This window comes from Phyllostomus discolor, chromosome 6 (genome assembly GCF_004126475.2).
Source record: "Phyllostomus discolor isolate MPI-MPIP mPhyDis1 chromosome 6, mPhyDis1.pri.v3, whole genome shotgun sequence".
Classification (NCBI taxonomy): Eukaryota; Metazoa; Chordata; class Mammalia; order Chiroptera; family Phyllostomidae; genus Phyllostomus; species Phyllostomus discolor.
In genome coordinates this window covers 156,181,636-156,206,678 of record NC_040908.2, presented here as the reverse complement: position 1 = coordinate 156,206,678, position 25,043 = coordinate 156,181,636, and the positions used below count along the sequence as shown (strand labels likewise).

General features: G+C 53.4%; 1 protein-coding gene across 5 annotated transcripts in view; it reads right to left on the bottom strand.

Moving 5' to 3' along the window:
- C6H11orf49 (chromosome 6 C11orf49 homolog) overlaps nucleotides 1-25,043 on the bottom strand; it is a 170,653-nt gene that overhangs the window by 483 nt on the left and 145,127 nt on the right. For 4 of the 5 annotated variants that reach the window (XM_036029340.1, XM_028515317.2, XM_028515314.2 and 1 more), the window contains 5 exons: nucleotides 7,248-7,333; nucleotides 5,021-5,216; nucleotides 4,291-4,400; nucleotides 1,954-2,017; nucleotides 976-1,681 (listed from right to left, as the gene is read on the bottom strand). In XM_036029340.1, the coding sequence (XP_035885233.1) occupies nucleotides 1,507-1,681; nucleotides 1,954-2,017; nucleotides 4,291-4,400; nucleotides 5,021-5,216; nucleotides 7,248-7,333 (631 nt within the window). In that variant the 3' untranslated portion in view covers nucleotides 976-1,506. Of the gene's footprint in view, nucleotides 1-975; nucleotides 1,682-1,953; nucleotides 2,018-4,290; nucleotides 4,401-5,020; nucleotides 5,217-7,247; nucleotides 7,334-25,043 lie in introns of those variants that run through there. The other variant, XM_028515315.2, reaches the window with a different exon arrangement.

Below are 25,043 nucleotides of genomic sequence, written 5' to 3'. Positions count from 1 at the left end.
GTGTGTGTCCCTGGCTTTCCCCTACAGGGGCTCTTGGAACATCCACCACTGTAGGGGTCATTCGGGTCCAGTTGTAAACCATCCACCTGAGAGTACGGGTGGAGGGAGCCATGGGAACTCGACTAAGCTGGTGATTCCAAAGCATGGATCTGGGACTTCCGGCTAAGGAATGGTGTGAGTGTTCACAATGCAGATTCTGCGTCGTCTTCCAAGCTGGAGTTTGGTAGTCTGCATTGTGAACAGACTCCCCAGGTGACCCTGATGCACACCAGGATTTTCCAACTGCTTTTAATCAGATTAGTCGGAGGCTGGATCTGTCTGTGGGTCTGGAGACCTCTCTGTGTCCTGGAGTCTGGCAGGTCTGGGACGTTCAGGCCTGGCTCGGCACGACAGGGCCGTGCAGGCCAGTGTGGTAACTCCAGGGGGCTGGCCTGGGCAGGGATAAGCCCAGGAATATGTGCGCCCAGTGGCCATGACCTTCGGCTTTGCTTCAGAGGAGGCAGCGTGTTCTGCTTGGGTACCTGGGTGGGTTTTACTTTCTGGGGGCCCCTGCCCAATTCAAGGACATCGAAAACCACTTGTCCTGGCCTTCCTCCAGTCTTGGCTGGAGGGTGGTCCTCCTCAGGCCTGTGTTCACAGCTGCGTCCCCACTGCCCTAACCCTGAGCAGGTGCATGGCAAGTGTTGAATGAAACTGGCTGGAGGGTTCTGTAGTGCTGACCCTTTGTGGCCAGAGTCTTTAAAGATACAGGAGCCTGGCCTTGAACCCTCTGAGCTTGTTTTCTGAAGGCCCCTCCCAGCGGGGAGTCCCTCCTTTGAAAGGCTGTCACGTGCTAAAGGTGAGCCCCTCTGCTCAACATCTGAGGAGGTCTCAGGGCTGAGAGGTCCTCTGGGCCCCACCTCCTGGAAAAGGGAACTCACCCCTCCCCTTCACCCCCCCGCCCCGCCCTCAGTCTAGTGGGTTTAGACTCACCACTTAGCAGATGCAAGGGACTTTATTCATTTCACGTTTAACTCATAGACACAGGAGGCATGACGCAGTTTTTGAAAGGGAAATGGTCCTGCCACCCTTCACCCCACCTTGGCCAGTGGCCGTTTCTCCAGTACAAGGCCACTGTGATTATGTCCTCCCCAGCTTGCATTGTGGGTGTCACCCCCCTGAGCATGCACGGCCCGGCGTGGCTATTCCTGGAGTTGCTGTGAGGTGAACCTTAGGCAGCAACTGTCAGCAAAAGGCGACGCCAAGTCCCTTCCCGGTGGCCTCAGTCCAAAGTGCTGTGAGCCTGAGCCTGACTAAAGCGCAAGGCTGACGCAGACAGGGAGAGTAGGCTAACTTCTTGGTCACTGCTTGGGTTGCCTGATAGCAGAACCCCTCCGTCAGGTCTTGGACTGGGGCTGGTATTTGGCCTTTTCACCAGCAGAGGGCAGCAGCGCACAGGGGCAGAAGAGTTGGAGGGAGTAGGAAGGAGCAGGGTACAGGGTGTGGTAGACAGGACCCTCTGAGTCCTCAAGTCTCAGACTCGTCTGTCTCTTCAGTGGAGCCATCGCTCTCTGCATCCACTTTGCGGGCGTGGTGGAGGGTTCTCCAGGAAAAGCCAGCCCGGTGAGGGGTCCGGGAAGGCAGGCAGCTGGCCTCTGGACTGGCAGTGACCGTGTTGACCAGGTCTGGGATCTGGGCCAGCCTGAAGGAGGAAAGAAGCCCAGAGGGCAGCAAGCTGCCTCCCGTCCAGAGACCAGGACCTCCACACTCACTCCTGCATTTGAACTAGACCATGGACTACATTCCCAAGGGACTCAAAGAGAGGACACCTTGGGCCTCTGCTGGCCCCTAAACCCTTCCCTGACCAATGGGGATGTTCTGGACAAGCAGTGTGTGGGCCCACGATGGGGCACGGCCATGTCCGACTGAGGTCTGCCCCCACAAGGGGGCAGCACCTTCCCACTTGACACTTACAGTCGCTCCAGCTCCTCATCCATGGCTGGGTCATGCATCAGGTCCCCTTTGTCAGGCAGAGCTCCTAGGAGGTAATTGGGGGGCACAAAACTTAATCTGGGGGTCCTTCAACCAGGCTGTGGTCAGACAGCCCCATTCCCAGCAGATGCCTCTGTGCCTCCTAACGTCACATCTGCCTGTCTGGGCTGATGTAAAAGATACGGGGAACAGTTTTTAAGAGAAATTTAAAAGGAATTCTATCAGGGCAGAGTCTTGGGTGCTGCTGTGTAAATGTAATGTTTATAACATCTAATAGCTCGCTGCCTGCCTCACCCCCACCCCCGACTTGGGGCAGAGACCACAGCTAAGGAGACATCCCCAAACCTCAAGGTCACTGCTCAGTCAGCGATCCCCTTCCAAGACTAGATGGTGGGCTGGGAGCTGGTGCAGGGTGGGGGGGTCAATCCTTCCTTGAGGCCCCCCAGTACTGGGCCGAAGAGGAGCCAGAGATACAGGATGTGGCCCAGGCTAACCACAAAGACCTCCGGGGAAGGGTCGGGGTGAGGAGAGGAGACCGGTCAGGAGCAGACCAAACGCTCTTTGGCATGGCCAAAGCCACCGGAAGGAGAGCCGTCCCATTTCTGCTGTCACACATCTCTCTCCTCTGGCCTCCTCAGCTGTGAACTAAGGGAGTCAGCTCTTTGATGCCGGGGGAAGGGACGGGGGAGAGTCGGGGATGCTCCCTGGAGCCCTTGACCGTGGGAGGGAGGGCGGGGAGACTCTCACCAACCAACCGCTCTGCGGGCAGAGCTGGCTGGTGGTCAGAACCTGGGTCTGGGATCAACAAGGTTGGTCTCTAGAAGGCCTCAATCTTAAAACAACCCACCGGGCGCCAGTTCAATTCCTCACTTTTCCAAACCCTTCGCAAACGATGCCTCCCGGTTCCTTCTGCTCTAAGTCAGTGGTTTTCAAACTATGTGTCATGGAACCCTTTCACTTTGTGGTCGCCTTGACGACTAAAGGAGCAGGCTGACAACTGGCTGCAGCCAGGGGCCTCCGGGTCCCTATTTTACACACGGAGCCGCAGGTGAGGGCGGGTCTCCCACTCGACCCAGCACTGGTGCTCCGGAAAGTGGGTGACTGCGCCTGTCCCTTTAAAGGCCCTAGAAATAGTGAGGGCGTGCGGTCAGTGCAGGCGGTGACTCAGATACTAGTTAGCTTTTCCTTTTCCTCCCCAGTGGCTGTGATTGGTGGGAAGGAAGGGAGGGTGGTCAGTTACCTAGGAGTGTGAAAGGAAACCTACGCAAATTCCCACCTGCCACTCCCTTGCTCTTGACTTCTGACTCCTACTTGTCTCCTTTCTATTCTCCTCCGGCCAGTGACCTCGGCTGCCAGCCTCTCTTGGTCACCAGAGCTGTGCACGCCCCAAGCACGGACTCAGAATAACAGCTGCCTGGTGGCATCAGGGCCGCCCGGGCCCTCAGTCAGTCCAGCTGGGGGGGTTAGCCTGTGTGCCCCAGGGCACCCCAGCAGGCTCCATGCTGCATCAGACCTAAAGCATCTAGGCCGGCACTGGCCGCCTGTGGCTGGTCTCTAACCCATGTTAAAGTTCCTCCCTTTGACCCCATTCTCTCAACCGGCAGAAGGAAGGGGAACATGGGTGTCACTTCTTTGAGACTCAGGAACCTGGGATTCCCAGCACCCCTGGATACCTCAAGGAGGGAGACAGATAAGAAGCCTTCAAGCTCCCTGGACGGTGACCTGGTGGCTCCTCTCCAGGGGAGCAGCGGGTGTGGGAGGGGGCTTGGAGGGTGGTGAGTGGCGATGGCCAACCAGTGTGAATGAAACGATGGACGGAAAAAACTGGGCCAGTGCAGGCCTCCCCCCTTCCCCGCCCCTGCCATTTCTGATCCCTTCCAGATTAATCAGATTTTTTCCCAGCTGGGAAAAAAGGCTCCGCAGACACACCTTTGTTCTGTTTACAAATGATCCAGGGCTGTTTGATATATAATCTCCAGAGCCCCTGAGTAAATAGCCCTGTGTCAGCCAGGCCACGCCCCCAGACAGAACTGGAGGTTCTGTGGGCGGGGCATGCCTCTGTGGGGACCCTTAGGCGGGGCAGGGCAGCGGCAGGGAGGGCTGTCCCTCCCTAGGGGAGCGTGAGAGGCCGAAGGGGCACAGTCTTGTGTTCTGCACATTCTGGCTTCCTGGGCCTCGGAGCCCGGCCCCGAGAGCTCACGGCAGAGGCAGTGGGTGGTGCCTCGTCCTCACAGGCCCATTCTGCCAGCAGAGGCCGGCCCCTGCGGGGCTCTGTGCCGTGTGGCCAGAGCAGGCTGGCCGCAGCTGGCGCTGGCTTACCTAGGGCTTGGTTGGTTCCGTGGTGCTTTGAGAGAGCCACAAGGAAACCGTAGAAGGTCAGTCTCTGAACGTTGCCTAGGACCTCTCTGACGACAGCTGGGGGCGGGCAGCTAGGAGAGAGCACACACAGGCCGGGTTGGAAGACGAGCGCGTCTGAGTGTCATCCTGCCATCCACACCTTCAGGCCTGAAGGCTGCTGAGACCAAGGGACCAGACTTTCCCGGGGCCCCAAGGCCCTGGGGAGCACGGCGGATGTCCAGGAGCAAGGCCTTGACTGTGAACATGAAGGGCTGGCAGGTTCACTAACTGGTGCTTTAACTAGGAGGGGGTGGGGAGGGGCTGGGGAAACGGCAATAGATAATGAACAGCCTCTTCTAGAAAGAAGCCAACAGTGGCTGCTCTGTCTCTCAGTGGACTTTGTGCCACACAGGAGGACAGCGTCACCCTCCCTTTCTGGAGAGTGAATTCTTTATATGGTGATGTTCTTCCCTCTCTCCAAAGCCTGAGGGCCAGTCTATCTCCCGAGAAGGAGAAGGGGCCAAGCGGGCCGGTACCGCGGTCTTGCCCAGGGGAAGGCAGTCCTCCCCAAGTGAGCAGCTGGGTCCGGGCGCAAACAGCACCGCTCCAGTTTATACTGTGACCCAGAAGCCCTGGGCCAACCAGAACAGCCTGCCAGAGGTCTGCTCCAGGGCCGCAGCCAGGCTGCAGGGTCCCGGGTCCCCTTTCTCACCTGTACTTGTGCCGGTCACACAGGCTCTCCAGGCGCTGGTAGAACAGCGAGGCCTCGACTCCCTCCAGCATGCTGGTCTCTCCCAAGGCGGGCCGCTGGCGGTGCTGCCCACTGGAAGACGTTGGCACGATCACCGTGTTGGGGTTCTTGCCCGACAGCAGGTCCTGGTAGATGGCAGCCACACTCTCCAGGAACTCTGGGATGGAGGGGGCAGAGGTCAGGCAGGGAGGACATCCTTCATCCCTGCCCGGTGTCTTCCCTTCTGCTAGCTCGGCTCCACACCAGCACCAGTGCCCAGGGCACGGCGCGCTGACAGCTGGAGCCCTTAACCTCGTGTGACCACGTGCTCATGAGAGATGACACAACGTGTGTTTCGGCTCGAGTGTCCCCTCCTCTGGGCAGTTGTTCCCAGACCAGGTGAGATCCCCACTACACACTTGCATAGCAGCCTGTGCTTCTTCATGGCATCATCCACTGACGAGTTTTCTGAGTAGCTGTGTGCTCACTCTGTCCCCTGGCTGGCCCGGGAGGTCCTCGGAGAGAGGCAGGCACCATGCTCTGTCACCCTCCCGGTCCCAGCACCGGGCACATGGTAAATGGCTATAAATGTTTTTTAAGGAGTGGAGGCATGCACGCTCCCACTGGCACGCCCCATCATCGGAGGCCACCTGCCTCAGGACTGCATGTTGGAACACTGGGCAGCATGGCTCAGTTGGTTGGAGCATTGTCCCATAACCAGAAGGTTGCGGGTTCAATTCCCAGTCAGGGCACATGCCTGGGTTGTGGGTTTGACCCCAGGTCTTGGTGTGTGTGGGGGGCAACTGCTTGATGTTTCTCTCTCCCTTCCCCTCTTTCTAAAAGCAACGAAAGATGTCTTGGGGTGAGAATAAAAAAAAAAGCAAGCAAGCAAGCATGTTGGAGTACCGGTGTGGAAGAGAAAGCCTGCAAGCTGAGAATGTACTGAACATCTGAAATTGTTTCTCAGGTCTGTAGTCAAGGCGGTGTTGGTGAGCAGTGACTGGGGGCTCCTCTCACCGCCCACGGACACCGCGCCTGCGCAGCAGCAAGGGGGATCGTCCTCCCAAACTTGGCTTCTGCTCCTCCTCTAGGGCCCAAGGGCTTTAGAGAAACAGGAAACAAATGCCAGGAGCTGTGAAGAGCCCCAGGCCCCAGACCCTGCCTGGCCAGGCCCGGGGGGCTGCCACCAAGAAAACGGAATGCCATGTCTGAGGGAGGCCAGGGCTGGCCGGGCCAGCAGCTGGCAAGACGGCCAAGTCCAGGCTCCAAGGACAGCCTTCTGTTTACTGGAAGAGCTTGTTTTAAACAAGTTTGTTTGTGGACACAGTCAGCAATTTTAAACCCAACATTCCATCTGCCGTTGTGCGTGTGAGCTGCCACGCATTCGTATTCATCTGCCCGTTGTAATCCCACCTGATTCCAGAGGGGGTTTAAGGGCGAAGCTGGTGTGTGCTGGGGAGCAGGGCGGCAGTGTGAGGCAGCACTGGTGTGTGCTCACCAGCGCTGTGGGTGGGAAAGCACAGGCTCGCACACACGAGGCCAGGCGGGGCGGGGGTGGGGCCCTCGGATGGCAGACACTCAGCAGAGCCCCTCTGTGCAAGTTGGGCTCCACCACTGGTTAGCACTGCTACCTACCTCTGTACGCTCATCTCTTAAAGCGGGGGTCCCTGACCCCCCGCCTCTCAGGAACGGGCGGTGCAGCCGGAGGTGAGCTTGAATGTGATGTGCCTGGTTCATCCCGAAACCATTCCCCCTCCCTGGTCCGTGGGAAAACTGTCTTCCACAAAACCGGTCCCTGGTGCCAGAAAGGTTGGGGGCTGCTGTCTTAAAGGACCGATTTCTTGGGGCTGTTAGAAGGATCAGTGGCCTCAGTGCTCTGCCAGGCACACAGTACGTTTTTGATAAATACTGAACTGATCAGGCATTGTTACAATGGTGTGTACTGTTGTTATTATCACTCAAAAGGATTTGCCGCACTGCCAGCCGTGCTTTTCCGAGCCTGGAGGACGCTGAGGAAGTAGGCTCCCCACGCTGAGCCCGGTGGCCGCCAGCGACGAGAACTGGGTCCCTGTGGTGACCTGAGCTGAAGCACGCCACGGAAGGAAGTACGGGAGAGAGACGCGTGTGCGGGCACAAAGGTGGAGGGGGCGAGGGGCAGGAGAGGGACGTGTGCTGTGACAGGAGCCACGCGGGCCCTGGAGACTCTCACCTGAGTAGTAAAACTGGGTCTGGAAGGCCAAGAGGAAATCTGAAAAAGACATCAGGCAGTCCACAGCGTCATCCATGAGCACAATCCTGAGGGGGAGAGAGAGAAAAGCGTTTGAGAGAGGGAGAGAGTGCACGCCATTCCTGGGGCTCTAGTCTCCCAGGGGGCAGCAAGACATGGGGAGAAGGCCCCCCCGAGACAAGTTCCTCCCAGTCACCTCACGGCTTCCTCGGTGGGGCTCTGCCACCAAACTGAGCTGACCACACTCCCAGGGGCGGGCTCCCAGTCCGGTCTCTGTGTCCCCAGCCTGGGGATGGGGCGCGAGGAGGGAGGAAAGGGGGCTGGGCAGCAAGGAGAGGGCACAATTGTAATGCAGCCAAGATCTCTTTTCATCGACTTCAGCAGTAAAGCCTTTCATCCTGCAGTGAGGACCGTTTAGTTCGGAATAAATACAGCTGATCAGAAAAGGCAAAAAGAACAGCCAAGAGGTTTCAAAGGGTCTTGGCAGTGGCACTGGGATTTCACAAGCTACCGAGGACCAGAAGAGCCACAGGCACCTCGGATCCCGGGACACAGAGGGCAGACAGGGGACGAGGGAACCCAGCCCCCGGGGACTCTGCACTTGAGAGGGCCAGGGACACGACGCCCCTCGTGACATCACGGCAGCCACTCTCACGAGTGGACTGCCTCCTGGTTTCTCCTCTCTAGTTCCTCCCACTGCACACATGCCGCGCAGGAGAAACACTAGAGCCACATTCATCCCCTACTCCGGGCCTCGTCAGGGAGAGGGCAGGAGGGAAGGGCATGGGCATTTGCTGGGCCCCATCCAGGTGCCAGGCAGGGTGCCAAACTCATCCACTGAAAGGGCGCTGGGACCCCAATCTGTTTCTGATGGGGCCCGTCTGGCTTTATCTTTACATTTAAAAAAAGGGTTTTATCTTGCTCTCTCGTGTATTTTCCTAAATCTCTCCCCACATCCCAGGGTCCCAGGGTCCTCACACTGGCAGCCGCAGCAGCCCGTGGGGAGAGGCTTTCCAGAGACCGTAAGGTGGGCGGTCCCCTGGAATTTCTCAAGGCAGGTGGCCCCGGTTCCGGGTCTCCCCCAGAGTGAGGACGGTCTCTGCACTGGTCTTTGGTGGTGATGGCGGCAACAGTGGGCACAGGTGCGCCACTTACTGAGTGCCTGCTTCCTGGCGGGCACCGCACTAGGGGTCTGGCCTGTGCTCAGTTCTCCCCACGACAGTGCGGTAGGACCCGCCATCGGTCCCACTTCACAGGCAAGTGGACCAAGTCCCAGTGTTTGCCCGACTGCAGGTCTCACTGCCTCTTGTAAAACACAGCATAAACACTTGCCTTTATTTCTTAGTTTCTGTGGATAATTTCAATTCTTTATTTTTCACCTGTATCTGGAGGCCTGGCTGTTTCTCATGTATCTCTTGGGGAAGAAAAAAAAACTGCCCCAACTACCAAAAGTTGAACATTAAAATTCTAGCTGGAAAAATTCAAGGGCAGAGGGTGGGAAGACGCAATGCTGCCGAGGCCCACAGGAGGGCGCCCAGGTCCCTCCATTACTGGTTCCTGGGACCCAGGACCCAGCCAGACGCAATAGTCACTCCCGTTTCTCAGAAAGGCAAGCAAAAAGGAACAGGAAGGCTCAAAGCCCAGACTCTGACTGCACGGGCCAGGAGAGGCGTGAGAGGCAGAGAGCCGGCAGGAACGAGCTCTCCCAGACTGCGTGCGGAGGGAGGAAGAGCCGCCGACACCTCAAAGCGTTTCCATTCCCGGCTCAGCGGAGAAGTCCCCAGAGGAGGGGAGCCAGTGACCTTTCCTTCCTGCCCCACTCCCAGGACAGCTAAGAACCCGAGTGGCCTGAAGTTAATTACTAAGGAAGAGTGCCAGGCTGAGAACGTCCCCAAGCAGGAAACCACGAAGGGGAGCCAAAGCCTTTGAAGATGCTCCCCGGCTTCCCTTGTTTATCACCAACCTGGACCCAGTGCTCCTGTTTACAGCATTTGTCTCCGTTTACTATTTCCTAATTTATCTATTTGTTCATTTACTTATCTTCCAATACAACTCAAATACCATAAACCCGCCCTTTGAGAGTGTGCACTGTGTTTAGTGCATTCACAGAGTTGTGCGACCACCTGCACGGTCTGACCCCAGAAGGGCTCCGGAGACGGGACTGCATGTGCTAGGGCTTCGGAGGAGCTCCCGTGAGCAGCGCCCCCTCTCGGCCACCGAGAGGACCAGAAGCCGCACGCAGGGCCCGCCCCCCCCCCCCCCCCCCGGCCCCCCGCCCCTAGCCTCAGAACTGGCCTGTAGGCTCCCGTCAGGTGTCGTGCTTGACTGCGACCATTAGCACCCTTTTTTAAGACGGGCACCTGGGGGTGAGCAGGAACACAGCCAGCAGAGGGCCCGGGGCCCAACAGCGTAAGGGGGGTGATCTCTGCGGAGCAGGGCAGCTGTGTGCGCCCTGGTCTTGGCCCCTGCTTCTTGGTGGGCAGAAACTTACAGCGGCGGGGGTGGGGGTGGGGGGGGGGACCAGCAGGCTAGCTGGGGGCGGGTGATGCGGGCAGGGACTTTCTTTCTGAGGGCCGTGTGGCTGGGCCCCAGCAGCGTGTGTGAAAAGGATGAGGGGTTTTCTTGACTGCAAGCAGTGAGGCGCTGCCGGAAAAACCACTTGGATCTTAGCTTTTGTTATCAGCGACACCCCCACTACCCCTGTCAGCCAGAAACCGGGAGTCCTCCTGACGTCCCTGGAACTCCCTCGCCTGCCCACCCACAGGAGTCAGTCACCAAGTCCGTCAGTCCTACCCCTGACATTCCTCTCGTGTCCTCTGCTTTCCTCCACAGCTTTACAAGTTTGTTTACTGATTTGAGAGAGAGAGAGACAGAAACATCGATCTGCAGTCCCACTTATTTATGCATTTGCTGGTTGGTTCTTGTGTGCGCCCTGACTGGGGGTGGAACCTGCGACATTGGTGCCTCATCAGGTGATGCTCCAACCGGCTGAGCTGCCAGGCCAGGGCTCCGCCTCCACCTCTTTTTCCTGGACAACTGGATGGACCTCTTCCTGTTTCCTGTAACCACTCTGGCCTGCTTCTAACTGAGTAGCCATACTGGAGTCAGAAAGATCTCTTTTAAGATGCAAATCTGACCATTTTACAACTCACAGGCTCCCATCGCCCTTGGAGCAGAGTCCCCATTCCTGCCCACGTGTTCTGTCCTCTGCCTCCCCTCTCCTGGCTCCTGGAGGCCACAGCAGTGACCCTCAGGGCACTCTAGCCACACCGACCCTTCGGCTCTTCCCTCCTTCCTTGGGCCCTGCAGACAAGCCGGTCCCTCCGCCTCTAACGCGCCTGCCCCACGCCCACTCTCTCTGCAAGGTTGCAGCCCACGCAGCACCTCTCTGGGATCCCTTCCTCATGCCAGGCCAGGGCTGGCCTCCTGGCTGTGGGCCGGCACAGTTCCTCCTCTGCTGCCCTCCTCACACTGTCCGCGCGTGCCTGTGCCCAGGGCTGCGAGATCGACCGGGCGACATCGCTGCCTCTTTGCGGCCCAACTCCAGGGCCCAGTGTGGTGCAGGGCACAGAGCCGTCACTCAGCACCTTTGTCGAGTGCAGGAAAGTATGAACAGAGGGTAAGCGCAGCCACAGTGCCCTTTCTTTTCCCTGGCCCGGGGAACGTCTGGATACTACGTGCAGCCGTGGGCAGTCCACTTAAGTGCAATAAACCGGAGCCATGGCACAGGGGTCAGAGTGGTGCAGAGCCCGCCGCCCAGGACATCGATGATGCATTTAGTCTACGGAGGTGAGGGCCGAGACCTGGCTTTCGAAGGGCTGCCTCTGAGGGGATGCCACAGGGATCTAGAGTCCGGCCCCAGAAGACTTCTTCAAGCTTTGAAGCTCTGGGAATGTGGCTGCTTTGTGAAGGGGTGTGCTTGTGGCTGGAGCTGCCCCAGCAGAAACCTGAGACGGCGAGCACGTCCCACCAGTGTGAAGGAGCTCGGCCGGCCCTGCCAGCGTCGTCCCCGGTGTGGACAGACCTGAGGGCTTCTCCCGGTGGCCAGCCTGGCTCTGCCGGGGAAGAAGTCTGCTGTCGGGAGCACTGTGGCGGCGGCACGTCGGGAAGACTCAGAGACTCTGAGTGACTTTAGAAACATCATGTGCTGCACCGTCTGCCTCCAAACCAATGTGCTGCGTTGTGGGGCAAGGCAGGAAGGGGGCTTTCCAGGCCTGTCGTGGCCTTTGGTGACAGGGACAGTCCCGTATCCCACAGACGGCCTGCTCCTTCACTCTGAACTCAAACCTGTCCCCACCCCCAGAGGCTCAAGAAGGACTCGCTGGGGGAGGAGGTCATCCACATGTGCTGTTTTCCAGTTGATGGCAGTTGGCTCAACACCCCTTCCTGCCAGAGGCCTTCGGCGAACGTGCCAGCTGCTTCTGACACCTGGAGGAGCCGGCCGCCCCTGCTTTGAAGTGGAGCCAGCGTGGAGCTACTGCCAACAGGAGTCTGTACGAATCTGTTGGGTTGTGGAGGGATCCTTGCAGGCCCGGCCTCCGGGCCAGAGAGAGGGACCCCGGGGGAGAAGTGAAGGCCCTTCAGTCCAGGCTGGCTCCGGGCGGAATCACATGAAGGGTGGAGTCTAGCGCCCACGACTGCAATGGAGAGAGGGCACTTGGCAGGGTCCGAGCTAATCCTGAGGGGGCCGGCCATCCTCGCCCTCCCTCGCTGACCTGCAGCAGCTGGGATGGGCTGGCTGCTGCGGGGTACGTGGGTGCCCAGGAAGCAACAGTTTCCAGGCTGAACCCACCGAATGGCCAATTTCCTATTTGCCCGTAAGAGTCGGGGCTCCTGGTCCAGTAGCTCGAGCTGCACCCATTTCCGGGAGTTCTGGGTCTGCAGCCCGGGATCAGATCCCAGCTCCAGCACTCACTGGCCCAGTCACCTTTCCTCTCCGAGCTGCAGTTTCCTCATTTGTAAAGAGGAAAGATAATCACCGTTCCTGTTTCCCAGGATGTTTGTGCAAGAGTATGATGATGTACTGTGCCTAGGGAATAATGAGCACTCAAAATAAGGGTAAGGTAGCTTGTTTCAGGTGCTGGAAGAGCTCAAAATAGCAAAGAAAAATATAGCTCAGAGGAAGTAAGTGTTGCCAGCACCCAACCGGGCAGAGGCTCTGGGGCGGAAGCTATCTTGTTTCGAGGCCACTGCTGGGGGTAGCCAGCTCGAGCCAGGGCCAGAAAGAAGAGCCACCTTCCATGCCCGCTCTGCCGGTTGGGGGTCACACGACCGGTGTTCTTCACGAGTGCAGCTGAAGGGTGTCCCAAGCCTGTCTGTGCCTGGGGGAGGCACCCACGCGCTGCACCAGCTGCCCCAAGTCCAGGCCCTCAAAGCAGCACGGGATTTCCAGGCCCCTGCTCTGCCCTGGTCCAGCCTGCAGCTCCAGGGGGCCCCAGTGCCACCTGCCGGTGGGGCCTCAGAAGCCGGACCCAGAGTGCCGGCAGCGAGACGAGGAGGGCGGCGGCTACTCTCCACCACCCTGTGGCTGCCATTTCATTTCCCTCTCACGTCAGTCCTGTGAGCTGCGCTCACTGAGAACTCGGGTTCAGGGAGGTTCAGAAATGGGGCCAGGGTCCCGAGCTGCAGGTGAGGAGCTGCAGTTCCGACGCCCGTCCCTCGGACTCTGATTGGTTCCTAGACCCCTTGCAGCTGCACCGGGCACGAGACAGTGGGCTCCGTGCTCTCGGGTGGCCGTGTCCTTCCTGCCTCTCTCGGGTTTGTTGTCAGTGCAGAGCCACTGCCCTCGGGAGGGCTGGAAGCTTAGGTCCCAGTGACGTTCCTCCCAGCAGACAGCGTGGAGGACCCAACTCAGCACGGAAACCCCTTCCTGGTCCCGCCAAGGAGCCCTGCAGCCAGGGGAGGGCTGTTCCGCACCGTCAGGGTAAATCCAGGCACGGCTCGCTGCATCGCACCTCACAGATGCTGCGTTTTGTACAAGCTGTGGGCAAGATCCTCCACCAGTAAAAGGATTACGACTTGCTTTATTAAAATACTCACTTTACTGCAGTGGTCTGGCACTGAACCCTCAAGGTCCCCAAGGTGTCCCTGTACCCAAATCCAATGCATGGCCGCGAACTCCTCAAACTCTGGGCCCACTGGTTTCTCAGGTCCCTCTCGGGTCCCCCTCAGTCATCGCTGCCGACAGCCTGGCTTCTTCCCAGGCTGCCGACTCCCCCACTGCTTCCCCTCCCGCCACTCCCTACCCGAACCCGCCCCGCCCTTTTTGCTCTCAGTGAACTATTTCAAACCCCAGAAAATCACAGAGGAGAACATGGCGAACACCTGTGTACCCACTGGCCAACTTCATCAAACCGAAACACCTTCCACCCTTGCTTCCATTTTTAAAAGCTTCGTAAACCACCCCACATACCGTTCGGGCCGCACGTGAACCCCTCCCTCCTCAAATCCCTCCGCCCTCCTTCTCAGGGGTCACCTCCGACACTTGGGGGCTCCGCACGCGTTGACTGAAACACGGTGGCTAAGCATCCCTCTCCATGTCTTCGTGCTGCATTCACTCACACACATACCTGTATTCTTAAAACATTAGGTGGCTTTCTTTTTTTGCTTGAGTTCAGATTCAGTGTCATTCAGTAACTTGGTTCCTTGCGACTTCTCGATGTGCGTGTACGAGTACGCCCCCGTGTTCCCTTTAGCTGCCGTGTGGAGTCCCCCTCTCTGAAGGGGCCACACTTTGTCCTTTCTAATGCGGGGGACACGCAGCTGTTCCAGTGGCAGCCATTGCGAACAGCGCTGCACGTGTCCTTACAAGCAGGCCCACCTCTGGGACCTTTTGGGACTTGCCCCCATTGCTTCAAAATGATGGTAGCCACCCACATTCCCAGCAGCAGCTTGTGCGCATTCCAGCTGCTCTGCATCCTCAGCAGCACGCGGCCTGCCAGGCTTCTCCGTTTTTGCTAATCTGATGCGTGTGAAGCGGAATCTCCATTTTAATTGGCGTTTCTCTGGTTACTAGTGAGTTTGGGCATGAAAATGTGCCCACGTGTTTACTGGCTGTTGGGGTTTGCTCTTCCATGTGTCGCCTGTTCATATCTTCAGATTCTTTTTCTACTGAGGTCATTTAGCTTTTTCTATTGGTTTGTAGGTGTTATTTATAAAATATTCTTGAGACTAAAAGTTCTGCAGACTAATCTGTTGTTTTATACATAACAAATATCCTCTTCCAGTCACCGGCTTGTCCTTCGACTTTATGATGTTTTTTTGTTGAATGGAAAATTTAAATTCTTAATTCCTTGGTGGTCGAGTGGGTTGGGGTTCAGCACTTCCGCGGCTTTGGCCAGGGTTCACTTTGCCATCAGGAGAGTCTTGCACCTGAGCTGACATTTCTCCTCCCCGTCGACCGCCAGCTCCACGGGGGCGAGGACGTTGTTCTGCCCACTGCTCTGTCCTCGCACCCAAGAGTGTGCCTGGCGAGGAACGGGCACCTCCGTGAACAACGGGCACCTCCATGAACGACGGAGTAAACGAGCGCAACTTTGTTTGCGGTCAAGTTTATCAATCTCGTCCACTGCGCTTGGGCTTTTTGTATCTTGTTTAAGAACTCTTTAACTACCTGGTGGCCATAAAAATAGTTCCCTCTGTTCCCTTTTGAAGAGTTTCGCATTTCACACTTCATTCTGTAGCCTCTGTGCAACTGACCTCTGAGGACGGTCTGAGGCCGAGACCTGCCTCACACTGTGGAAAAGCAGCTGCTCCGCCACCCCTTGTTGGCCATCCTTCCCACCGCTCTGCACTGCCACCTTTGTGTACGTCAGGTTTTACACACGCACGGGTCTGTTCTGGCCTGTCCAGACTCTGCCCTCACTTTGGTAACACACTGTGTTAATTCTGATGGCCTTGTAACAATAATGTCTTGATGGCTGAGAGGGCATGTTCACCTATTCCTAATCCTTTAGGTCCCAAATTCAACGTCTCTTCCTCACGGAAAAGCCGTCCGTGAGTCCTCAGGCCAGGCTGGGTCTCCCGTTTGTATGTCCTATTGCACTTAGCATTTCACTCACTCAGTGTCTGCCGTCTGTCAGTCCGTATGTTCCTTGAGGGCTGGAACAACGTCTGTTTTGCTCACTGTCACAGCCCCTCCACAAGCACCGTGACCGGCACGTAACAGGCATTTGGGGAATGACAGGATGAGGAAGGAAAGGACGGCGCTTTGGAGAAAGACCTTTTGGGGCAACAGTGGTACTGCTGAATGGCGGTCGGACCCAGGGAGGGCAGATATTCCTGTGCGGAAAGACACTGCAGGGAGGGGCGTAAAGAAAGACACTAAGACGGCGCACAGGCGCACCCTCAGTGCGCGGCATGAGGTCCGGCAGACAGACGATGTTCAGTGAACATCTGACAAATAAATTATAGGAATTAGCCCTGGCTGGCATAGCTCAGTGGATTGAGCATGGGCTGCGAACCAGGCATTGCAGGTTCGATTCCCAGTCGGGGCGCATGCCTGGGTTGCAGGCCATGGCCCCCAGTGGCTGCACATTGATGTTTCTCTCTCTCTCTTTCTCTCTCTCTTCCCTCTCTAAAAATAAATAAAATAAAAAAATAAATATAAAGTTTAAAAAAAAATTATAGGAATTAAACACACTTCCCATTCACTAATTATGATTTTTAAAAATAGGTACTATATGGCCCTGGCTGGGTAGCTCAGTTGCTTAGAGCATCAGCCCAATACACCAAGGTTGTGGGTTCAATCCCCGGTCAGGACACATGCAAGAATCAACCAATGAATGCAGAGATAAGTGGAACAACAAACTGGTGTTTTTCTCTCTCTCTAGAAAAAAATCAATTACAAATTTTTAAAAACAAAAATAGGTAATATATTTTGAGGGTTATATGAGAAGTATTTTTACCTGTATTATATCATTAAATCTAAGAGGCGGGTGCTATTTTTATTTCCATCTTACAGACGGAGAAACTGAGGCTTAGAGAAGTTGCTCAGTGTCACAAGCCAGTCAGCCAGGGAACTGGGATTTGAATCCAGGGCTGTCTGTTTCCAGGAGCCAAGTCCTTCACCATCAGGAACCACGGAGCGACTCTCTTCAGTGGCGGTGAGTGGCTGTGTCTGAAACTGGCTTCTTTAGCGGGCCGTGTGTGCATTCGGCACACAACCACAACGGAGGAGATTTTCCTACCAATCAGAAGCTGCTCACTGGGGAATCAGGCCTTTGGCGATGGGGACATGAGTTAAATCCGTGGTTTGGTAAGCCCTGCAGGTGATTCTGCTGCACAGCTTTAAACCTTCACCCCTGGAGCACAGCTTTCTCTCCCTGTGTCACTGGGGCCTCGAGTGAGGTACAGGTATGACAGTCCCCTTGGCCCGGCCAGGAGGAGGCCAGAGCAGCAGGCTCATCACAGGCAGTCCTGTCTCACCCTGCTCTTTGTCATACAGTATTTTCTGAGTGTTGTGTTGTGAAAGAGGTCAGAAAGTACTGCCTCAGGGAATCTAGGAACTTCTCATTTATATTAAAAAATCTTGTTATAATAATAATGCCAACATTGTTTTAACAACAAGAAACTTATTTGTAGAATGTCTACAACATGCTAAGCAATTTATATATATTTTTTGTTGAAATCTGACAACCACCCTATCATTTAGATGCATTACCCCCATTCTACCGATGTGACAACAGGGCATAGAGAAGTTAGGACAGACCCCCAAGGTCATGCAGTTAATAGGGCTCAGGTGCACGTACACGCAGGTCTTCCGAACCCGACGGTGCCTGTGCTCTCATAGGTCAAGGCTGAAAATTCACGCAGTGCCAGGCCTTATTTTAAGCACATTACATACTTCTTCAACTATTACGACTCTTACTATTACTCCCACTTTACAAGTGAGGAAAGTGAGGCTCAGAGAAACGAGAGACCTTCCCCAAGGGCACAGCTGGTCAATTATGAACCAGGAATTGAACTCAAGAAGTTTAGCTCTTGCACCCACTAAGAAAAACAGTATGGCGGTTCCCCCTAAAACTAAAGCTGGAACAACCATACGGTCCAGCAATTCCACTTCTGGTAATTATCTGAGGACAACGAAAACACGAACTTGAAAAGATATACACGTCCTCATGTTCACCGCAGCAGTATTTATAATAGCCTGATAATGGGAACAACGTAAGTGTCCATTGATGAATGGATAAATAAAGAAAATGTGTCTGGCACCAAAGGTGAGAGCTGGGGGACAGCTTTTTCCCAGACAGAAAGGTGGGCAGAGGCCACTGTCCCTTTTCTGAACTCTCTCCTGACAGCCACAGAACTGGCAGGCGGGTGTCATATCTGAGACTCCATCAACCTGGCTAACACTGTTTGACCCACCTGGGTGATCTCCAAAGACTCTACCCACGCCCCCCAACTTACTGGCCCACCAAAGCTGCTTTTCCATATGAATGCATGGCCTTAGCTCAAGCTTCCCAACTTCCTAAATCCTTTCAAACAAGCAACAGCTGGCCTCAGTGAGCCCTCAGACCTCCTACCTCTTGCTACGTGGCCCCAGGCCTGGCACTAGCAGTAAACAGCCTAGATTCACAGCTTGGCTTTGCCTGGGAATCTCCAAGCACAGCACAAGTAGCAGCCATCTCAGATTGCTTTATAGCTCAGACAGGGTGGCCCCAGGGCAGAACACAGGAGGGGGCTGACCTTGGCCTGCACCACCCAGAAAATGCCATAACCTGCACACACAGTGGACAGCTACAGACCATGTTGGAGCACCACCACCCTACCCCTGCACAGCTGATCCTCCATGGAGGGTGGAGGTTGGTGGTCAGTGGTCAGAGCCAGTCCTTGCAGCTGACTGACCTGGATACATCCCTCCCATTGACCCGCCAACAGAAATCAAGGCTCAACTACAAGAGGAGGGTGTACCCAGCCCACAAAGCAAGCTTGTACAGCAAACAGATAAACAGATTGGTGGGCTGCCGGAGGTGGGAGTTAGGGGATGGGTGAAGTGGGTGAAGGGGGTCAAAAGGTACAAACTTCCAGCTTTAAAATAAATAAGTCAAGAAGATGTAATGTACAGAATGGGGTCTATAGGTAATAATATTGCATTGCATAGTTGAAAGTTGCTAGGAGAATAGATCTTAAAAGTTCTCATCACAAGAAAAAAAAATTTCTAACTGTGTGGTGGCAGATCTTAACTAGACTTACTGTGGTGATCATTTTTGCAATATATACAAACATCGAATGATATTATACACCTGAAACAAATATAATGTTACATGTCAATTACACCTCGATAAGAAGACAACACCAATGACAACAAAGAAGTCTGGCTCTCACTGCATGGTCTGAACCACCGGGAAAGCCCCCAGGCCCTGAGGGACGGAGACCGGGGGTGGGGGGGGCAGTTGGGGGAGGAGGGCTGTGGTGGCCATTTGGGAATAAAATCACTTAGCAACTCCCACCGCTGCAGGGCTGTGTGAGGTGGAGAGGACCCCTGGCTGGCCACTGCCGCGGAGTCTGTTTGTTCTTTCCTGTGTCTCCAGCTCACACCTGCTGCCCCAGGGCCTGGCCGAGGTACTTGCGACACGTAAGTCAGGTGCATGTGGAGATGCCGTACCCTGGACAGGTGCTGGTGCATAGCTGCCGGGGATTACATTCTTTCACACACACATCAGCGCAGACGGGAGCCTCCTCCTGCAGCCTGAGCAAAGTGAGCCAGCCCAGCAGTGAGACGGGACGGGCAGGGCCTCTTCTGGAAGCAGTGATGCCTGCAAGGCCTAGCCACCCCCATTTGCCAGGCCAGTCTGAGGGCCGGGCTTGTGTGGGGGGCGAAGCTGGGATCCTGAACAAGATGAGAATAGCTTATACCATCAGTGCACTTTCTGGGGTAGGTACAATTCACTACGCACACACCGGCGTGGGCGGTATTTGGGGAAGGATGGCCTGGGAAGTGGGGCGGACATAGAAGCCGGATGCTCACACAAAAAGGAGAAAACACACTTCCCCTAGTTCTGCATTCACCTCTACTTTTGCAGCCAGTATCCTGAGCGTTACCCTAGCCAGGGGTGTCCAACCTTTTGGTGTCTCTGGGCCGCACTGAAGAAGAAGCGTTGTCTTGGGCTACACATTAAATACACAAACAGTAATGAAAACTGATGAGCAAGAAAAAGGTTTTAAGTAAATTTACGATTTTGTGCTGGGCCGCATTCATAGCCGTCCTGGGCTGCAGGTTGGACACCCACGCTAGGCGTTCTGTTGTTCACGCTCTCGTTCCCGCGGTTCCCTCACTCTGCTGTTGGCCTGGGCTGGCCGCAGCGCTCCCTCCTCCTCCTCCCACTGGAAGGTCTGAAGTTTCAGTCAAACAGCAGGCCTCTTGGTGAGCAGGGGCAAGCGTCTGGCACAGTTAGACAAACAGCCCTTGGTATCGTTAACTGTAAGGATCTGCCGTAGAGGACTCCCTTCCTCCTACTCTAGCCGGCAGTGCCGACATACGTCAGATTGTTCGGAAGGATCTGGGAGATGGGCGGGGCAAACGCAAAGCTGTGGCTGCTGGGGGCGGAAAATAGTACAGAAGGCTCGCCCTCCTACACTCACCCCCTGCGGGTGAAGGGCGGGAAAGGCGCAGTGATAGAGACCTAGGTGATGTGTTGTCGCAAAGTGGGGGCAGGCAGTAGCCCACACCCAAGCGATCCCCTTCTAAACCCAACGTCAGGCTTCTTGAATGGCAGGATCTCTAACTTGCAGGTCACTGTACCCACCACCCGCAGCGTGTAAAACAGCTCCTGGCGCAAAGCCGGCACACGAGAAGTGTTCTGTGAAGTACCGACACACACGCTACCACGTGGTGAGCCCTGAAAGCAGGCCGAGTGAAAGAAACCAGTCACAAAGGACCATATATTATATGGTTCTATTTATTTTAAATGTCTGGAGTTTAAAATAAATGGCAGACTTACAGGGACAGAAAGTGGTTCAGCGGCTGCCTAAGGCCGGGGGTGAGTACAGGACTGGAGAGTCATGGCTGAAGGGACAGGGTTTCTTTCTGGCCTAATTAAAATATTCTAAAACTGCCCGTGGCAATGGATGTGAATCTGTTTTGTGAATGTACTAAAAGTCATTGAATTTAATACTTTACATGGGTGAATTATATGGTATCCCGAAACGTTGTGAGAAAAGAAATATTTGATGAAGGTATAAATGAATGAAAAGTGAATGTAGGATGTAGTTTCTGACCTTTGTCCTTAGTGCCTGAGAACCATGGACTATTAGAACCGCCTTAACTTTCAGACAAAGAATGCTCATTCACAGGTCCATTCCCTCAGGAGACTCTGATGGAGTGTCTGGCGTGGGTCTCGGTGCTACACTAAGCGACAGTGACCTTGGCAGCAAACGAGACTGGCGGGACGCTGTCTGCCCTCACCGAGTACACACACACACACACACACACACACACACGGTTCCTCCTCCGAGAATTCTTTAGGAATTTTCTACTTACAGCCAAAGCTGATTTTTTATTATTCAGCTATGTAGAAACTGTAGCTAATTTTTATTATTAAGCCCAGTCCTTAAGAATGCTGAGTTCTCTCCCTACTGGCCAGCCACCCCTGCCATATACCTCCCCTGCAAAAAAAAAAAAAATTGGGTCTGAATCTTCCTTAAAATGATCTGATTCCAAAGGAGGAACTATTCATTGGAAATTTGAAGCTAACTCCACTTGGCTGCTTTTAAATTACAAGAGATAATCTCCCACACCCTTTTCAGCTAAGAGGTGGGTGGGGGTGAGGAATCTAAATCTCCTTTGGATAGCAGAGTAAGTTAAAATCACAAAACTGGGACTGCAGCCTTTACCAGTGATCAGTTGCCATTGTGAAAGGTAAGCATCCACTGGACGAGGGAAACAAAACCCTATAAAATTCTGGGTGTATGATCACTGAACAGGCTTTTTGCACATGATCCGCAAAATGAGTATGAGCTGTGAACCACAAAACAGGCTCCCCGTGCGAGTGCTGTCCGGCAGTGGAGGATTTCCCATCTTCCTAGTCAGCCAGGGGTTGGCGGCTCACGTCTGGAGTGAGAGGATCCTAGGTGCAGTGTGGCCCATGCGGCTTTGGTGTTAGTGAGTCAAACCACCAAGCAGAAATGATGTCAGGAAGTGTGAGGAGGTTGGCAGCAGTCTCTGGATTCAGGTGAACCTGGGATTGTTTTTTACTTATTTGTATCCTCACCTGATGATACGCTTTATTGATTTTTTAAAAAGTGAGGAAGGTTGGGGGTGGGGCAGAGAGAGCGAGAGAAGCATTGATGTAAGACAGAAACACTGATTGGTTGCTTCCCGTAAGTGCCCCAATTGGGGATCGAACCCACAACCTTGGTGTACAGCACAATACTCCAACCAACTGGGCTATCAGTGAGTTTGGGCAACATACTTAACCTTCAGGTTTCCTCTTAAGTTTTCTTTTAAAGATTAACATATATCAGTTTATTTTTCTGTAAAATGGGAAGTAACTGTTTTTATACGGATTAAGTGAGATACGGTCAATGAATTTAAACAAAAGAATAAAGGTAAATGCACTCTTTACAATTTTAGGAAGCTGGGCATTTCAAGAAATTATTATTAAGATTTTACTTTTTTAAAAGCAGTTTTAGGTGCACAACAAAGTTGAAGGGAAGTTACAGAGATTTCCAGTATAACCCCTTTTCCTACACATGCATGGCCTCCCCCATATCAACAGTCCCCCCAGAGGGGTGCATGTGTTACAGATGAGGAACCTACACTGATATGCTGTGTCATCACCTAAAGTCCACGGTTTACATTACTGTGCACTCGGGGTGTTACATCTTCTCTGGGTTCGGGCAATGTGTAATGACATGTATCCATCATGTATGTTGTGATACAGGTGTACCTTGGAGATACTGTGGGTCAGTTCCAGACCAGCTCAATAAAGCACATGTTGTAATAAAGCATGTTACATGAATCTTTTAGTTTCCTAGTGCATATACAAGTTACGTTTACATTATACTGTAGTCTATTAAATGTGCAATAGTATTATGTCTAAAAAAACAATGTACATAGCTTAATATAAAGCACTTTACTGCTAAAAAGTGCTAACCATCACCCAAGCCTTCAGCAAGTCAGTCTTTTTTTTTTAAGATTTTATTTATTTATTTTTAGAGAGGGAAGGGATGGAGAAAGAGAGAGAGAGAAACATCAATGTACGGTTGCTGGGGGCCATGGCCTGCAACCCAGGCATGTGCCCTGACTGGGAATTGAACCTGTGATGCTTTGGTTCGCAGCCCACTCTCAATCCACTGAGCTATACCAGCCAGGGCTGAGTCACAGTCTTTTCACTGGCGGAGGGTCTTGCCTCGATGGTGATGGCCAAGGACTGACCAGGGTGGCGGCTGCTGAAGGCTGGGGTGGCTGCCGTAGGTTCTTAAAATAAGTCAACAGTAGAGCCTCCCACTGCATTTGACTCCTTTCATGAATGATTTTACGCACAGTAGAACTTCTTTCAAAATTGGAGTCAATTCTCTCAAACTCTGCTGCTGCTTTATCAACTAGGTTTGTTATATTCTAAATCTTTCTCTCATTTTGACAATCTCCACAGCTTCTTCACCTGGAGTAGATCCCATCTCAAGAAACCATTTTCTTTACTTGTCCATAAGAAGCAACTCTTCATTCGTTTAAGTCTGTCGTGAGCCTGCAGCAATTCAGTCACATCTTTAGGCTCCACCTCTAATTCTAGTTCTCCCACTATTTCCCGCACAGCTGCAGTTACTTCCTGCACTGAAGTCTCAAACCCTCAAAGTCACCCCTCAGGGTCAAATCAGCTTCTTCCAAACTCCTGTTGATGTTGATACTTTGACCTTTTCCCATGAACCCAGAATGCTCTTAATGGCACCTAGAATGGTAAATCCTTTCCAGAAGGTTTTCAATTCATTTTGCCCAGATCCACCAGAGGAATCACCGTCTACAACAATCTTAAATAATACTACTTGGAAGTCAAAATTACTCCTTGACTGTGGCCTGGAGAGTGGATGTTATGTTAGCAGGCATGAAGACAACATTAATCTTGTACTTTTCCATCATGGCTCTTGGGTGACCAGGTGCACTGTCAATGAGCAGTAGTATTTTGAAAGGCATCTATCAAAAATAATCTCAACAGTGGGCTTAAAATATTCAGTAAACCGTGTTGTGAACAGTTGGGCTGTCATCCAGGTTTTGTTGTTCTACTTTCAGAGCGCAGGAGAAGTGGAGTTAGCATAATTCTATGGGCCCGAGGATTTCCGGGATGGTAAGTGAGCACTGGCTCAACTTCAAGTCACCGGCTGCGTTAGCCTCTACCAGGACAGTCGGCCTGTCCTTCGGAGCGTTGGAGTCAGGCACTGCTGTCTCCTCCCTGGCTGTGAAAATCCTAGATGGCATCTTCTTCCAGTAGGAGGCTGTTTGGTCTGCACTGAAAACCTGTTGTTTAGTGTAGCCACCTTCATCAGGTAGCTCAGCTAAAGCTTCTGGATAACTTGCTTCTTTCCTTAAACCTCATGAACCAACCTCTTTAAACTTTTCTGCAGCTTCTTCACCTCTCAGCTTCTGTTGAATTGAATTGAAGTGAGTTAGAGTCTTGCTCTGGATGAGGCTTTCTCTGGCTTAATGGAATGTTGTGACTGGTTTGAACTTCTATCCAGACCACGAAAACTTTCTCCACGTCAGCAATCAGGCTGTTTTGCTTTCTTATCATTCATGTATTCATTATAGCAGCACTTTCCATTTCTTTAAAGAACCTTTCCTTCACACTCACAACTTGGCGGTTTGATGCACGAGGCCTAGCTTTTGGCCTGTCTTGGCTTTCAACACGCCTTCCTCACTCAGCTTAATCATTTCTATTCTAGTTTTTGACTTAAGGTGAGAGATGTACAATTCTTCCTTTTACTTTAATACTTAGAGGCTACTGTATGGTTATTCACTGGGCAAATTTCAACACAGCTGTGTCCCAGGGAACAGGGAGGCCCACGCGGAGGGAGAGAGATCGGGGAATGGCTGGCTGGTGGAGCAGCCAGACCACACACAACATTTACAGCAGTAACGTCTAAGATCACTGATCACAGATCACCATAACAAGTATAATGATAATGGGAAAGTCTGACATGTTGTGAGAATTGCCGGAATGTGCCCCAGATACACAAAGGGAGCGAATGCTGTTGGAAACATGGTGTCAGCAGACTTGCTCAACCCACTGTTGTCACCAACCGTCAATTTGTAAAAACACAGTATCTGCGAAGCACAATAAAATGAGGTGTGTCTGACAGAGTATTTTCCTAAAAACTTTGTTATGACACTTTTCAGAAAACAAGTTTTTTTTGCTATACTTCCATTTGCTACCTTAGCTCAGGTTTTGTGTTAACAGTTAACTGAGTGCATAATTCAACTATTTTGATTAAAAATGTGAATGACAGTGAAACCAAACACAGAAATTAGGTGGTTCTAACTACTTCTGCCAAGTCTTCCTGGTTCTGGAATGATCTTGAATACCTCCTTTTAGCGTCAATAATACGATGGACCCCTCCTTCAACTGGGCTTTATCACCTTCGTGTCTTTCCAGTCTCCAACTGCAGCCCGCTTCCTCACAAGTCACTGCCAACCCTTGCCTCTTCTTTTCTCAGAATATCCTCTGGGGGTTTGTGTGTGTGTGTGTGTGTGTGTGTGTGTGTTTGCCTCCTTACTTCACCACCCCCCAACTCTCTCTGCAGACCCTAAGGCTCCCCACAGAAACCACAAAGGATCATTTGGCTTCC